The sequence below is a fragment of the Colius striatus genome, chromosome 1 (assembly GCF_028858725.1).
Source record: "Colius striatus isolate bColStr4 chromosome 1, bColStr4.1.hap1, whole genome shotgun sequence".
Lineage (NCBI taxonomy): Eukaryota > Metazoa > Chordata > Aves > Coliiformes > Coliidae > Colius > Colius striatus.
In genome coordinates, this window is record NC_084759.1 from 54,951,676 (window position 1) to 54,969,849 (window position 18,174).

At 36.8% G+C, this 18,174-nt stretch overlaps 1 protein-coding gene across 2 annotated transcripts in view; it reads right to left on the minus strand.

Annotated features, from left to right (window-relative positions):
* The window catches only part of NALCN (sodium leak channel, non-selective), a 218,647-nt gene that overhangs the window by 172,220 nt on the left and 28,253 nt on the right, over nt 1–18,174 (minus strand). For both annotated transcript variants that reach the window (XM_062020546.1, XM_062020545.1), the window contains exon 6: nt 2,226–2,380. In XM_062020546.1, coding sequence (XP_061876530.1) covers nt 2,226–2,380 — 155 coding nt within the window. The remainder of the gene's footprint in view (nt 1–2,225; nt 2,381–18,174) is intronic.

The following is an 18,174-nucleotide window of genomic DNA, read 5'->3' on the forward strand; positions in this document are numbered from 1 at the left end:
TTATAATGATAGATTTCTGGAACCAACAGGACAAGCTGCATAATGATATCTGCAAGTAAAATATCAATGAATGTATGCAATAAAATAGTGTAATTACACAGAAAAGACCTACTGTGTTACTTACCTGTTAACTACATACAAAGGTGCATCACAAAATGGAGATTTATAAAATATTGATAAACTTGCTGGTTACAACTCTGTTTATAACATTCCTAATTTGAGGATGCTTATTTAACACTTTTTGGCAAAGCTGCTGTGTCTTGTCCAGTATTTTAAAGTTTAATGATTAGTGTTAAATTGATATTCAACGTAACTTCTGGCTCCTGTACTGAGAGGTGTTATACCCAGCTAACTATTTTTAGACAAACCAATATACCAATGACAAGTCTCCTAAGTCTATTAGCAATCTTTGATCTTTAAAGTGCAGCACTCAGGATGCCATATTGATATGTATAGAACTGCAACTCAGGCGAGCAGAGACTGACCCTTGTTTTTAAGTCCAGCTTTGCAGGCATCCTTGGACAAACTATTTCACCTATCTTTGTCAATCTGACCCACTCATTAAAAACATTCTGACCTCTTTCATTAAAAACTCACCCTCATTCAAATCACTTAAGCTTGTCTAAGGCATTGCAACTACTTTCCCCTGGAGAACAGGTAGGTAGCTAGAATAACAGCCTTCAATGTTACAAATAATTTTGCATGTTAAGATAGGAAGGGTGATTTCAACCTGAGGCATAGTTCTTCTGGTGATACATCTATCCCACAGCTCTCTGCCAAGCCTTGTTGAACTAGAGCACTTGCGTGTGGATGTCTTTAGCTTCTAGTGTGAACTCAGCTCACGTTCACCCAGGCATGACAGTGTGCCACTAACTTAGCAATTCAAAGGTTGGCTGAGAGATCAGACAGGGTTATCCTTTGAGATCCACTGAAGAAAAAAATTAAATAAAAGATAGGTTCTATCAGTAGTGCTATTCAGCTAACAATACTGGTACAACTGGTATCCTGACTTCCAGAGGAAACAAAATGGAGTTTGCCTGAAATTGGTTTTTATCACAAGAAAAAAAGAAAGGATACAAGTGACAGTTTTTGTTCAGGAAGTATTTGGTATCAAAGAGCACTTGTTGCAATAGGACTCTGAGACTATCTCTTGTAACTCTCTGGCTCATTGTGCATATTCAGCAGCCTGGGAACCAACTGAAGTGATTTCAGCTGTAAAGGCTTTCAATATTAAGGAAAAAACCCCCCATCTTTTAGGATTGTAGTCAGTCAGTCATTAAACCTTTTTTTTTTTTTACTTTCATGGCTGGGGCTACGATAACAGTCTGGAGCTCAAGCCAGGAGAAATAAAGACTTATTAGACTCAGAGACATGCATCAGAAAGAATGTGGCCTGCAGGCATGCTTTATCATTCAAAGGGACTTCCCTACCTGTGCTGAAATGAAAATTTACAGCTGCAAGCTTCTGTTGTAACATTGTCTGTTAAATAAATGTGAGATAACTACAATGTTCTGACAGGATAAGTGCATATTTTCCATTTGGATATGGATCTTGACACAGCTGCACATGGTCTTGCCACCTTTCCTGAATTATTGCTCTACTCTCCTTTCCCACAGGGATGGCACGACACATTGCAGCTATCAGAGAATGTATTCTGGTGACTCTGCAGTGTTTTCTACAGAACACAAACTGCACCTCTATTGCAAAATCTGCCTGACTGCTAATAATTTTTTTGGGCGGTGTTCTGATTTACACAGTTTGGACTGAGATTGACAAAGTTACACACGATCTTATTTTGTCTCCCCACTTTAGTACCAAGATAGTTATCAAAATATTTCTGGTTTTGTTTTTTTTTTCCTTTGCATGGGAATTACTACTAAAATCAGACAAATAGGGTGAATTATATACTCTAAAGTGAATCATAAATAAAACACAGAAATTAGTCATTGCATTTGCATACTGGTGATAATCAACGGTTGACTTTGTAAAGAAAGACATTGTTTTAAAGTTATTTAAATCCTGGGATCCCAGACAATGTAAAAATAGATGATAACTTCATCACTCCAAAGCAAATAGCACAGCTTCTCTTTCTGGCATGTGCTCTACTTGAGCAGAATACTGATTGCACTTGATATTTTTTCAGCATAGACATGAATTATCTGTTCTATTCATTTCATAAACATTTTAAAACAGATACTGAAGTGGATTTTACCAGTAGGACAGACCTATCTCATTAAAGCCACTGTAGCCCAGCTCTTGCCTGCTTAGTCCCAGATCTTCAAGGTCCATGCATTTAAATCCAGGTGGGCACTGGTAACCTTCTTCTAGCTCTCTGGAACAGTGAGTGTCTGGGATAGCTAAATTATTCCAGGTTACATTTCTGTGAAAAATAAAACATTAAGATGTTACACAAACTCAGCCCATAGCAAAACTAAATACTTTAGAGAAGACTCAAGTGAAAAGTACACCAGCTATTACTTTTGCAACATGATGTTCTTTGGCATATGTTATTTTCAGTAATTAAGCATTTATTCTAAAGGGCAAGGTAACAGTTTCTTAAGTCTTCAGTCTTACATAATCATTATACAAATACTAAAAGCAGAAATTCCATCCTAATGCCTAGATACCTCACCGAAAATGGAGACTCTCTCTCCAAGACACAGAGGAGTTAACCTTCAGCAGCTCCAAATGCTCTTTAATGAAATTTTGACACTTACTGCTTCAGGCCTCTTGGCAAATCATGAAAATTTGTTCAAATGCAGTAAATACTATGACTTTGATTTCCACAGACACTACCTGAGGTAGCTTTGACACTCTTGAAAAGGATCATCGTCAACTGTCAGCAATCTGAGTATGTATTCAGCTTCTTATACCTGGTCAGGCTTGGTTTGCATCGCAGATGGAGAAGCCATAGTCAAAGGCAAGAAGTGAAATCATACATATTTAGTGCATTAGTATCTAGGTATTGCTGCAACTGAAACAGATCTGTTTCACTTTTGGTCAGTCCAGTAATGATTTGGTAGAAAAGATGAAAAAAAAAAGAACTGGTTTGAATTGGTTCAAACGTCTTTATGTTTTTTATGAAAAATAAAGATCATGAGACAAGGGGCAGTCTGCAACACAGTGTGTTGGCCATTTTTCACTGCTATCAGAGGCTGAGCATCATTTGTCTACCCAGCTCCTCTGATACCTGGGGCTGAGCTGCTGAAGAGGCCCTGTCATGCTGCACTGCAATGGGAACACAGGCAGGTCTAGCACTAAAGGTTCACAGAAGCTAAAAGGAGAGAGAGGACAGGCTTGTAGTTCTTTGTCCTGTTAAATCTCTACCTGTGGCATATACACACAAAGATGGGTATCCAAGTGCTCCCAAACTTTGCTATGGAGAAGCTCAGGCAGTTGATTCCCCCTAAGCATTTCAAACACCCAGTTCATAACCACAATGCATAGTCCTCTGCCAAACCCAAACAGTCTTCACCTCATTTCCCAGGAAGTAGTTTAGTTAAGAGGCAACCTTAGCAAATGACCTCCCTCCATCCTGAGCAGGTCCCTCCTATGGGGTCTACAAACCAACATAGCACAGAAGTAAGGATTCATGTAACCTGCACTGAGACAGTCGGGTAAACCAAAGAGAATAAAGGTTGCAAAATGACATAGCTACAACTGTGCTGAAGTGGCACACAGATAAGCAACATTCGTTTTTGCCCTTGCCAAAAAACTGATTTTTGGTTCAGTCCTAAGGTAATTTCAAATCTAACTTGAAAAGCTTATCACGGTGATTTCTGGTCTGAGAAAGGAACAGTCAGTAACATTTTTCCATTCATGTTTGGGTTGATTCTTACTTCTTTGTCCCAGCTTAGACTTTTGATACAGAAATACTCAAAATGAACGGCTGAAAGTTACAAAGAAAATCTTGTAGTACAAACCCCATTATCCTGAGGCTTCAGACTAGTGCCTTAAAATTCTTCACTTTAATTAATCTTACTTGTCCGCAGGAAAGGTGAAACTTCTCAGACTGTCCTTTAGTATAATTAGTATCTTATTGTTCTTCTCAAGGTTCTCTTCTTTTAATCTAACTCACAGATACATTTTGACAATGAAATTGGGTGAACAGAAGCTTTAATTATTTTTCTTGCTTTTATGCAATCCATGTGATAACAATAGATTAGTCTAAACCTGTCAGCATGAAACTAAAGCTTCTTACAAAGTTTTTCCTAGGCAATAATAAATGTAGATAAATAACTGCATCTGCATCCATCCTTCGGTCATTTCTTCATGATAATAGAGAACCATATATATCTGCGAGGATGCACACAGACACATAGATACAGTTCGAGCTGAAGTTTGAAAGGACATCTTGAAATTTAGCTATGTGTGCAACTAGAAGGACAGATACACAAGCATAGAGTCATTTACTTTTTGTAAACATGCTCAGCACATATCACTCAAGGATTTAAAAATTCATCCGGGCACCTTAATGTAGGCACAGATGTAGCTTGGACCAGCCAGCTTGAATAAAGATGGTAGGGATAAGTTAATGCAGCTGGCAAGCTACTTCAGAAACAGGTGCTGCAAGTTAATCAATTGGGCCCTGGGTGATCTCATGGGCAGAAGCAGCATATAAGGAGGTAGCTAGCAAAAGAAGGGTGGCTTTGAGTTAATTCTGGTGGTTGTACTATGTTGCCTCTGTCTGTCTCTGCATGTGCATTACTTAGACTCTCTACGTCTTTGAGTGAGTATTGTCTGCACTACTACAACACCTTAATTCCTTTATATCAGAAGATGTTAATTCATACACAATTGTATGCTTTAAGTACACAAGATTTATGATACTGCCATCTGAAAGCCATGCTAATTTATAGTATCATCATAAGACAACATTTTATGAATATCTGCAGAAATTAGAATGAATTCATTGGCTCAAGCAGCTTCAGAACCCCAGCTACTGGTAGCTAATGAATTTTACCTTATGATTTGCATTAGAAAATTCCTCAGATCCAAAGGGCTGGCAGTATGAGGGTGTATTACGAAACAAGTATTGCTGGCTTAATGGCTACAATGCAAAGTACTCATTTTATGTACTTCATTTAAACCTAGGTCGTTTTTATATCATATCAAATCTCTTTCTGAAGAAGAAAACCTATCTCCATGCACTGAGTATGACTTGGGCTAAAAAGGAAGAATATCTACCTATTGTACCTGTAAAGATAGAGGTCTTTTTTTGAACCAATGTTATAAGTCAACTTCTGTCTTAAAGACAGTAAATAAGCATAGACTAATCTACATGGACTAGAAAATATTAGTTATCTTGTCTAGAATATCAGTCATTTTCAATACAAGATGATTTATATTGTTTCCTTCCTTCATAGGCCTTAGTCAACATCAACTAAGTACCAAGATGCTGATTCAGCACATAACAAGTTTTAAGCATCTCAAAAGTTTAATTAGGCAACATGCTTAAACATCTTGCTGAATAGAATAGGGTATCTTGATAAAATTATGAATTCTTGCAACATCACCAAAAAAATTATTTATCCTAATAGACTAAAGGTATATTTCTATGTGGAGTATTGAATGTACATGGAGTACAGCATCAACGAAACAGGTGAGCTGAGAAGTTAGTTCTGCAGATGAATGTAAAGGATGGTAAAAAAAGAGAAAGAGCTATTTGACTCCACATCACTTGATCTTTTGATAATAAGATTGTTACAAGAGACATACGAGTGCTACTCTGCCATGTTTTTAATGGCCTGAAGAATGTTCTGACTACATACATATATATACACACCACCAGAGGAACCTGAATTTATGCATCTTGGCAGTACATGTGCCTGTTTTCCATGACATCTGTAGCAAAACTTGTTTTTCAACCACTATGTGCTCATGTGAGCATGAGCTCTCTTTGAGCATCATCTCTTTATTAGGACCACTCTTCAAAGAGAAGTTACAAGAAACTTACAAGAAAAGAACTTAGAAGAACTGTTACCTGAGGTAGCTCCTAACTTCTTATTTTCTGTTAGCCTGACTTTCTCTGCCAAAAATAGTAATGGAGAGAAAATGGTATTTTTTTTTATTCTGGTATTCTATTAATTTTTTAAGATATCACCAGAAAGCCATTCCAAATTACTCATGTAGTTTCAAGATCCAGAAAATCACAGGAAAAAAAAACCCAAACCACCAAGAAAGATATTTATTGATAAGGTATTAAAAAAAACCCATTCCAAATGGCTAATTGGGTAAATAAGTTTATAACTAAAAATGAATTATCTGCAGCTGAAGGATTTGCTGGATTAGTTGAAAGGAACCCTAAGTCTGTCTTTGCATCAAAACTAGATAGTGCACATCTGCTGACTGAAGAACTGCTGCATTAGTAAAAATACCATAGCAGACATAAAAAACAGATGGTGGATCATGAAGCAAGTAAATAGTCACTCTATAGCCTCCAAATAGGGAGAACTAGATTAACTGGGATCTTAGAGGAACTGGCACTGGGTTCTGTGGTATCTATTTTCATTAGTGACCCAAGGGACCATATGCATTCTGCTTAATCAGAACCCTAGAAAACTTATGCTGAAGGATGACAAAAACCTTTGAGAATACAGATTATGTAGTTCTGAAGAGCTTAAAGGTTACTCCTAATAACTGTGATTTAATGTCAAACAATGAATTCAGAAAGTGACAGAAGCTAAATGCAAAATCAGCACTGCTGCATAGAAAGTACTAACATAGAAATAGGCTTGGATCAGATTATTAATATGAGACATTTCTCTTTAGGATATCAAGAATTCATCGTTTTCTCTTCTGCTACTGGAATTTAGGCATCTAACTCTGTGCATGTGATTTTGAAACAAAATTCCATTCTTACACATTTTTCTAAAAGATGCTTCTGTTTTGCCATATTGCCAAAACACAAGGTAAAAGCACCAAGCTAGTGAGAATATACCCATAAGCCTAAAATTAACCCGGAAGAGAGCACGGAGATCCACACTGCAGAGAAGCTCCTGAACTAAATTGATTCTAGGCCAAGATCCCTCAATAAACATTTTCTGATGAAATAATACTGTGGTTCCACATTGACTTTAGACAAGTTATGAGAATTAATAATACTGCTCTCTTGTATTATCTAGGTGAATGATATCTAATTAATTTGTCTTTATTCTGAAAGCCAGGGTGACCTGCTTCTGTGAAACATCTTCACTTCACCACTATAAACCATTATTGTAGCTGACGAACATTTTTTTAAGCTTTAATTCTATATTACATCAGTGTTTTATGAAATAAGCTGTAATTTACAAGCTGGATTCATAGTGGGAAAATCAGGTCAACTGTGTCATGAGCATCCTGACTTTAACAATGTTTTTGGAACTTTCTTGGAAGCATAAAAATATAAATGCAAGATATGTACAGACTGTCAGATTAATGATAATGGAAGCTCTCAGGTCACAGATTTGATACAGGAAATACTAATTTCCAGGGTAGCAAATAATTTCTTTATTGCATACTTCGTACTAATATATTTAATTATACAAACCAGATTTTCACATCAAATGCAAAGTAAGCAATATTTAGTCAAAACCACTTTGCATTCTAGATTTAAACCTCCCTCCTCCAATTGAGTCCATGCAAATACCCAAAACTTGATTTTCCTCACACGGTTTGCTAGTGCCATTTGGGATGCTGTCCTAAGGGGCCATAGGCCTGTGTAGGTTCTCTGCCACATCTGAGAGCCCTGTGTCATAGCTGTGTGTCTTGGGTACATTAGTTATTTCAAGTAGCATTAAATGCCTAAGCATGGCTGACTGCATCAGGTTCTTCAAGTTGAAAATATAATCGTTCCTATGATCATTAAGACTAGTCATCACTCTTAGTTTGCTTTTCTCCTATACCTCTGTCCAGTTTTGGAACGCAAAAGCTTGTTTTCTAATCAAGAGCCTTTCCTTAAAGAATCATGGAATCACAGAATGGTAGGGTTGGAAGGGACCTTTAGAGATCATCTAGTCCAATCCTCCTGCAGAAGCAGGTTCACCTAGATCAGGTCGCATAGGAACATGTCCAGGCGGCTCTTGAAGACCTCCAAGGAAGGAGCCTCCACATCTCCCCTAGGCAGCCTGTGCCAGGGCTCCCTCACCTGAACAGTGAAATAGTTTTCTCTTATGTTTAAAATGAACTTTTTGTGTTCCAGCTTCATAACATTATCCCTTGTCCTGTTGCTAGATAAAACAGAAAAAGGGATGTCGCAACCTCCTGACATCCACTATTTAGATATTTGTAAATATTAATGAGATCCCCCCTCATTCTCCTCTTCTCCAGACTAAACAGCCCCAGTTCCCGCAGACTTTCCTCATAAGGAAGATGTTAATATAGAAATTATGAAGATGAAAAAAAACCCCAAATCCATAATTAATGGCTGCAATTTTATACCAGTAAAAATCAGGAAATATGGGATTAAAGTTCCTGTGGCAATATTATACTAGTAACACTGTGCAGAAGGTTTTAAATAACTTTCTTAGTTAGAATTTGTCATCTTAAAAACTCAGATAGATCATGCCAACTACTATGTAGCTGCCAGTATCACTAGGTAGTTAAAAATAATTCTTTCCTATTCAAAATTAAACTTGTTTTCAGCAACTCTGGGAATTTAAAAGATAGGAAGCAAGGATGAAGAAGTGATTGTCTTATATGACTCCTTGTAAAAAACAGAAGGTAGAAGGGTTAAAGTTTATTTGTTGCTTGATGACCATGAAAACAATCTCAGTGCCTAGGCAAATTTCCATTCATTTGTCCTTTTAAATGTGTCTTTCATTCTCAAATCTGCATCTTAATTCTCACTGTGCTAACCCAACCACATCCATTTTCTCCAGTGGGATAAACTTAGAATTGCTATTAACAGATGGCTCCTAGACTACTTCCTTACACTACTGCTCTTTTTCAGGACCTAACAATAACGACAGCTGCTCCTGAACAATTGTTAGAATAAGAATAGTGTGTTAGAATAATGTTTCTCTCATGAGTCTTTTTAATAATTATTATCAAATTATTACCTCAGTTTAAGGAAGGTATTAATTATATCGATAGTTCTAAAATTTGCAGTAGTAGTTTATCATTATTATTGGGGGTATTTTCAAAGTGTACTCACTATCTAGTCAGTCTCCTGTCACTGAAATCAGACACATACGTAATGTTTCACTTCAGTGAAAGTGAGTCATGCTGTGATTGAGTTTTACTGATAGATGTTCTAGTTTGTGCAGAAAGAGATTTCAGCTTAGGACAGTGCTGCTGCTGCAGTCATTAGAGGTTCTAGATAATTCAATAACAATACGACTCAAAATCACTGGTGATAGAGAAATTCCAGAGTACCTTAAGGATTACAGATAGGTCTAATATTTCCGCTAATATTTTATAATCTTAGCATTCCCAAGCATAATTTTTAAATGCTACGTTTTACTTTTAGACAAACTTAGGTCTGAAGTCATCATGCACCATACTTACAGAACCAGTTTCCTATTTGTAATCTGAGAACGAGATGTGTTTCATCTTCTAAACTGTGTAAAAGCTTCGTGCATATTGAACATTTCTCATAATTGTATCTGTACTTATAACTATGACGCTTTCAAACTATTCTGATAACAGATTGCCTCTGATATCTATTTATTATTTTTATCACATTAAAATATAAAATGGGGCAATGCTTCAAGGAATCATCACTTTAGGAACAGTACAAATACAAAGCTTAAGCTTTGCCAACAGTCTATATTTTACGTTTTAACTTTTCAAACACAGATTTCACTACTCAAGAATTAGTAACTGAGGAGAATATCAGACAGCATCTGCTAGGGATAATTATATTTAATTCAACAGGCCCAAATAACTGAGGGCATTTCTCATCTCTTCCATTAATTTTTAATAAGTCTTGAAATAGCAGGGAAATTCCAGAAGAATGCTAATGTGCCATTAATTTTTAAAGAACAAGCAGCATGACTAGTTAGCCTGACAGCAACCAACACAAAAGAAAGAGCACGCTGACAGAAAGTCTAATTGACAGAGTAAAGAACATGAATGTAATTAATGGCAGGCAGTATGGATTTAGAGAGAATAATTCTCATCATACTAACATGATTTTGATAAGATTACAGATTTGTCCAATAAAACTGCCTAGCTTAGATTTGGTAAAGCAATTCATTCAGTAACACATGACTGATTAAAAAGTTGGCACTCTATAACATCAATAAAGCACATGCTAAATGGACTGAAAATTGATTCACTCACATGCCAGAAAAATACTTGCCAGTGAGATGATCATCATGATCTACTGTAATCAATGAGGGAGAAACAGGTATAAAATCAAGAATGTGGATAGAAACATAAATAACAATGGGGACAAGGCAATCTGACAAGGCATCAGGGTCATTTGGTTATGTGGATCCAATAAAATATAGTGTGCTTTAACACAGACAAATGCAAAGTTGCAGAGGTAGGATCACTGAAGGCAAACCTTACAGCCTATGGAATAAAAGAGGTAAAGAAAGATGAAAATACTATGCCATAGAATATAGATGCTATGTGAGAGTTTAAGATTAGGGAATATAATAGCAGATTCTCTCCCATTTGTCCTAATAACATAATGGCAAGAAAGAACTAGTGCTTTCCCAGACTGCACAAGCAGAACCATAATGAATTAATGTCCCTCTCTGTATGGCACTCATACAAATCATGATTATGTAGAGATTTTTTGTTCATATTTGAAATAATATTAGAAAAAATGGGGAAATCATTCAAAAACATGAAAATGAGAACACATTTTGCAGCAAAAGATTTAAAGAGATAAATAATGTTAGTTTATTAAAAAGCATATTGAAAGGTGACTCAATTTTTGTAAGTGAATTCACCCAGAGAAAATACTGGGAACTAAGGTTCTGTGCAATCTAGTATAAAAAAGTATAACAAGAACAGAAAGCTGACAGTTGAAGCCAGACCAATTATGATGATGAATTAGGAATTAATTTTTTTACAGTGAAACAGTTTTTGGTATAAACAAGAAGTTCCCTTGCTTATTTTCTCTGTCAACTAATTCAGAATAGACACGTTTCTAGGAGACACACTGGAGAGGTTTCATAGTGGGGAAATGAAATTGTCTGACAAGATGATCTAATTGTTTCTTTTGAATCTAAATTCAATATATAGATATTGTTATATTTTACTACTGCTAATATCTTGTCTTTCAGTATACTTGCCTCACAGTACATAGATTTTTATGTCTTACCATTGAATTCAGATCTTTTATTCATATGCTCAGGTTCAGGTTTCAGTATTGGTGGGGAGAGTTGACAGTTTTCATGGTTCTCTAGTGTCTAAGCTTGGGACTTCATAGGCAGAACTTGAAGATTCTTATCTTTTTGGTCAATTTTTCAAGACAAAATTGTTTACCTTTATTGAATAAATGAACAGAAGTACTGCTCTTACTCCCTTTCTTCTCCCATCCATATTCAGTAATAAGGCATGATGCAGTAATGCTAGATAAAGTTTGACTTTATTTGGATTGTAGCTTTTTTCACTTTATACATGACTCAAGTTACAGTCTACAAAACATGCCTTTGATGTTTCATCTATTCCTACTCACTGCACAGGAATTTTGAAGAGATTCAAATTAAATGACCACCTTTATCCAATACTTGAGGATGCAAAAATTCAGAGACCTAGTATCAATTAGCTGAATTGGTAGAAGGAGCTGCAAAGTATAAGGCTGCAGCTCTGCTATCCTGACTTATCCCTCCACGTTTTAGGCAACAAGAACAGAGAAATACATCTCCATAAGTTCAGAGGATGATGAGTTTAGCCACACTCTTCTCTTTCTCTATCAGTTAAGAGAGGGAATTCAAGGCATTTAGGTTCCTAACACAGGTACTAACATGAAAATCAGATGACTCTACTCATGGCAGATTGCCTACGTTACACAAAGCCAGTGCTGTCATTGCCCAAATGAAAACAGCGCGGTTGCTGCCAAAACTTAATTGTTTTGACAATCTATTGGTTTGATCAATAGTTATTGGCATTAGAGGAAATGAAAATCAAAACATTCTGTCATTACCCTTCAGAATAATAAAACCACTGAAGTTAACCAGAGAAAAATGAGTAAAAGTAGAGATCTTTCTTATGGACAGTAGTGGAATGTACACGCAGGCACTAGAAAGCAAAGCTCAAACATGAACATTTTCAGAAGTTCCAGTATGGACTTGTTCTTAAAGTAGTATGCATAAACAGTACTATTTTGAGATTTTATCAAAAGCCACATGGCATAATAACTCTATGATGGCCCATTTTGTGACTGCTACAATTAGTCATGAGGGAGCTGAATTCAAATAGCAATGGCTGTGATATGTATGCTAATGCAAGACTCCTTTCACAGTAATCAAAACAACATGAATTAAAGGCATTTGCACAACAAAGGAGGCTGTTACTATAAGTGCTAATACATAGGAAATAAACAGGAAGAGTTAAAAACAAATCTAGCTAGCTTGCACAACTGCATTTCACTGAGGTTTATCAAATCAGACTAATTTACAAATTGAAGTGATCTCATACCTATAGTTCCTATTACAATCCAGTAAAGTATTTCCTTAGAGAACTTAAAAAAAAATAGTGAAAAATGCCTCAGTTCTCTTTCAAATTGCAAGGACCATGAACTGAAATGTATGAGACAATCTCAGCTGATGACTGTATCCATTTTGATTTTAAAGTGTGTTCAAGATCACTTAAAAAAAAAAAAGTTTGCGTATCAGATTTCCCTGGATTAAATACAGAAAAGTCTCTTATGAATGGCTGTCTACTAGCTATAGGGAAAACAGAAGGTCAATGAAGCGCACAGTAGTATTTGAAAAACATAAGCCTGAAGTTGAACTGAGAATCACTTCCATCAAAGCCCACAAGCAGTTTTGGATTCATCACCCACAACAGCAGAGTTAGCAAGTGGGAGAGGATTTTCTGGCTCTCTTCAACCACTGCACTATGCAGTTTTACCTCAACAAACGTCATGCATAGGCACAAGACAGGGTAATCCTCAGCATCATAAAACAATACTGCCCTGAATCCAAATCTGAACTACATGCAAAACAAATTCCTTCCTAATGCTTGTGTTACAAAGTGTCAAGACAGGATGCTGTTATCAAATGCATTTATATGGGCTAGTCACTAATATAACAACTAAAGTGGTAGGAGATGCGACTCAGAACAGAAAAAGAAAGGGGCTGTTATAACTGAGTACCTAAGAGCAAATTTTCAACATCATCCAGCTAGCTCCAAATGGAAACTATTTAGCATTTCATGACTTGCCATTCCACTTTATTCACTTTACTTAGGAGAAAGCAGCTTGATCTCTCCATTTTGTAGCATGACTGGTACACAAGGTGGAAAGGAAGGCTTATTGCCAAAACTGAATCGACTGTTTTATCTGGTGAAAGGGCATTGCAGAGAACAGTATCATTAAAATATACAGATGCAGATTGGGGGATCTGAAACATTGCTGGGGCTGCAAGAAAGCCAAGTGAAAAAACCCAAATTGGTCTAGCCTTGAAGTCTCTGGGCTACATCCAGTTGAAAAGATGAAACTAAATGAGCCACTGACTGTCTGTAACCAAAGGTTTTTCTTAAGCTCCAGCTGAAGAGCCCCTCTCGTTAACCTGCCAGGTAGAAGGTGTAAAAGAAATTGGTTTGGATTGTAGTTTCAATACTGTCCCTAGGCAATGGCCATTGCAATGAAGAAAAGAAGCATGCAGCATAAAAGATCAAGATGTAACAGGTGATAACTCTTGTTCCTGCTGCCTTGGCAGGCCTCACACATAAGAAGAGAGTATGAGGAGGCTAAGTCTATGTTTGAGGCAAGCTAGGAGGACTGGGATGAAGATGAGGAGCTGGAAGGGAAACGGCAGACGGTAAACTGAATCTGTGAATAAAACTGGTCAAATCAGGTGTCAATGAGCCCAGCAGAGCCTGATGCAGCAGGGACAGAGAGGTGCATTGCGCATTTGTGTGGAGGACAAACAATGTGGTTCACTGACTAAAAAGACAGCTGATGAGTCTGTTCTATGCTAAGCATTGACATTGGATTTGGGAGCTTTTCTGGAAATTTATTTAAAACTTCTATTTTACACAAGAGAGAGGGGCAGGGGACTGAGGGACTGATGATGTAAGAGGCTGGAAAAGCAGGCATGTGTGTAAAGACTGAGTAGAAACATATTTAATGTAAAACAAAAATGAAAAGTAATGCTTCTGATAGTAAGAAGCATGTTTTGATCAGGGAACTGGAAATGCCATGTGAGACAGGACTAAAAATTAAGTTGGAACACTCATGAACATGATCTACCACAACTCCAATGTTTATACCCAAAGAGAGAGAAAACAAGATGCAGCAAGCCAGCCTCTTACCTCTGCCCTAACACATAATGGTTCTATTCTTGCATCAAATATTGTCCACTCTCAGTGAGCAGGCAAACAGTTCCTTAGATGCTGAGAACTGCAACACCTTACCTTTGTTACATCAAGAAAGACCACTTAGAATCATAGAAAAATAAGGCTGGATATGAACCCTCAACAGGACATTAATTGCCTGCCCCAGACTATTTCTACATTTCCCAAGAGAAGATCCTACAATCTGTTCCAAACATCTCCAATGAGGAAATTCAGAACCTCTCTAAGGAAAGGACTCCAGTGCAGCCTTATCCCTACCACTACAAAGTTTTTTCCTGATATCCTATCTAACCTGAAATTTCCCTCATGACATTTACTACAGGTACCTCTTTTCCCAAAAGTGCTAAAGAAACAGAGATCAGATTCCTTTTCTCTGTGCAACAGTTTTTATCCACTCAAAAACTGCCATATCTTCACTACTTCTTTTCAGTTGAGCTAAAAAACTGTCAAATGCTCCTTATCAGCTGTGCTCTGCATGTCTAAGCTCATTCCCTTTTCTTGTCCTTTAGTCTCTCTCCAAATGATGTCTATATGTTGACTGATGTCACAGTTTCTGCATTTTTAGAAAAGCACAGTTCTATTGATCTCTGTTCCTCCATTACGCTCATTAATTACTTCATGAATAACTACTTCCTAAGCAGTCATTCAAAACGCTGTATTTGTACAGTTCATTTTACCTAAGTGCAGTTGACTGTTGACTTTCATACAAATTTTTCAGAGCATGTCTTCAATTTGTCAAGATTATTTTCATTCTTGCTTCCCAAGATGCCTGCAAGTCCCTCCTAGCCTCATGTCACCCTCAGTGCAATAATTTTTTTCTGTCTGTCGTCATCCAGGACATTAATGAAACCTCCAAATAGCATGAGACAGTAGATCCCTGGTCTTTCCATTCTGACAACAAACCATTAATATCAACTCATTGAACATATTTTCCAAGCATTTTTGCACCTATTCTATAATTATTTTCACCTTTACTGTGTTTCTCCTGCCAGCTTACAAAAATGTCCTGCAGGACTATTACAAAGCCTTCCTAAAATAAAGATACATGACATGCACACTTCTCTCCAATTCACATGGTTGTTACCCTGCCACAGATAATTACATTGGTTTGACATGGTTTATTCTCGACAAATCCGTATTAGCTGCTACTCACTTCCTTGTAATCTTCCAGCTGCTTACAAATTTTTGTTTGTTTATTCAAGACATAATTCTTCCAGGGAAAGAAGTTAAGCTTACTGGTCTAACTGTAATTCCCTGACTTTTCTTGATGGTCTGTTATCCCTTCCTCCTTTTTAAACTTCCACTGTTTTCCTGCCCCTTAGTTCCTCACCCATCATCCACAAGTTCTCTGAAATAATGACATAGCTGAGATGATAGCTTCAGTCTGCTCAGAAGTATCTGAAGATGAACATTCCAACATTTTCCCAAATCTTTTTGAATTGCAGTAATCCATACAATTTAGTCTAGAATCAAATTTAGACATCACATTCAGCTTCCAGAAAGGAGTACAAAACTCAAAACAATCATCTGGTTTTCAAAACAACATATGAGAAAGATGGATCTGCTTTAGCGGGGGGGTTGGACCCGATGATCTCTACAGGTCCCTTCCAACCCCTACTATTCTGTAACTCTGTGGTTCTGTGAACAGAGACAAAGTCTTTTAGAACTTTCTTCTCAGTATTTCCTGTAACTGCTTGCATATCCAGAAATCACTCTTCCTCATTCCTCATAGCATTTCCAGGCTAAGGGAGATGTACTGCTCAGAGATAACTGCTGTCTAACCTGTGAATGTCAGGGCATCCAGAGCCTTCTCCATTAATTGTCTGGCTTCCTGTTCCAATATAAAGAATAAAACTTTTCCAACTTCCTTTCTATTCAAGAAAGCAAACAGCACCCAATCATCCATCTGGCAGATTCCATGGAGATCACTCTCTGAATTCTGTTTTTCCTAGTGATGTTTGGCTTTTCCCTCAATTTTTTGATATGTTGGTGTATTCTATATGGCAATTATAAAGTAAAAATCTTGTTGATAAACGTAAAACTTTCCCCTTAGCAAAGAGGGGATATATATTATTCAAATTCTTGATTCTATAGTCAGCCAATTTCACAATAATCTATAAAATCCACTCCAATTTACTCAAAAGGACTTATCATCCAGAGGTTGACTGACAGCCCTGAAGACTGACTGGCAGAGCAGATGTTCAATAAATTTTGATAAGTGCATCGGGACAAAGAATTGTGTTAAACCCAGATGGCTTCAAATCTTAATACAGATAAGCATGTGTCGGACTGTGTATTCCTTGAATTCTACGCTAGACCTTCATTAAAAAGTCACCTTCTTGCTCAAAATGGAGCTGGACAAATATAAACACTGGACAGCCTGCGTGCAATTAATCAACAGTCTAATTGTGTTGGGTAACTTTCTGTGTAACAACTCTAGAAAAAATCAGGAAAATCTGCTCAGAAATCACATGCTCTCTGAAAGTGAGGAGAGTCTCACTCCCGAAGACCACTTCCCTTGGGTGCCAAAAATGGCCATCACCTCAACAGTGTCTTTTACCCTTTTGACAGGATTCTATTTGGATTGAAGTACTTCCCTTTTAAAGCGATGCTCTATTTTTCTTGATATTGGTTGTGGTCTAAACATCAGACCTGGAAAAGCAACATTTCTTTTCCCTGAGGAGTTTGTACTAGAGACATATCACCATTAAGAGAGACTGTGCATAAATCCCAAAGGCACTATTAAAGCAGTACTAGTTGTTCAACTAGCATAAATAAATTAATGTGCCCTGTTAAAGAAGCCCTGTTATGTTGATTTTTCAAGCTTGGTCTTTGATTTCTTCCCTTTATCAGAATCCAATTATTCATTCTTATTTTTCCCACTGCTGATGTAAGACAGCATCTCAAATCCCTTTTGTTCTTTTTAATCATATTTATTTCCTCTATTAGATATTGTTGGGAACTTTCAGTGCCAGAGTCTTTGAAGCTGTTTTCTGACATTTTTGGAACCTACTCATAGACAGATGGAAAGATGACCAAGAACCTCTTAGATCTTTCTATTACTTGATAATTATTTTTTCTTATCTATCTTTATGGTCAGTTCCTACTTTTAACAAGAAAACTTGCAAAAAAAAAAGATTTTAAATTGACTGCCATGGTGACAAGGCAGATACATCTACAGAAATACTCAGTCTATGCCCTACTGAAAGTGTTTTAAAAAGGCCCTGAAAGAATGAGTCTGGGAGAAGAAACAGATAAGTACCATATTTTACGACAGTTAGCCATATTAACCTTCGTTTTGAACAGGCTTCCTTTCTCTCAGCTCCAGTACTGAGAATTACAAAAGGAAAATTTACTGTTGTGGAATCAATATAATCTAATCATGCAGTATGAAAGTATTTTTCCTTAGTCAAATATATCTGGGTAATAAAAATAAACACTCAGTAGCTAATATGTGAAGATATATAAATATCGTAATGGACTGAGCAATGTTTTGGAAATAATTTATCTTTCCAATCCTTGTGGAAGTACCTTTTGTATGCTGGAGGTGCTTAAGAGTAAATCACAGTAGATGTGGGAACACATCTTGTTTTCACCATATTTGATCAGTTCTTTAAAATGAATCTCAGATAAAACAACCTGTCAAGCTGCTTATAATGTATGGATTTATCTAGATAACTGGATTATATAGACATTACATTTCAACCTTACTGTGTG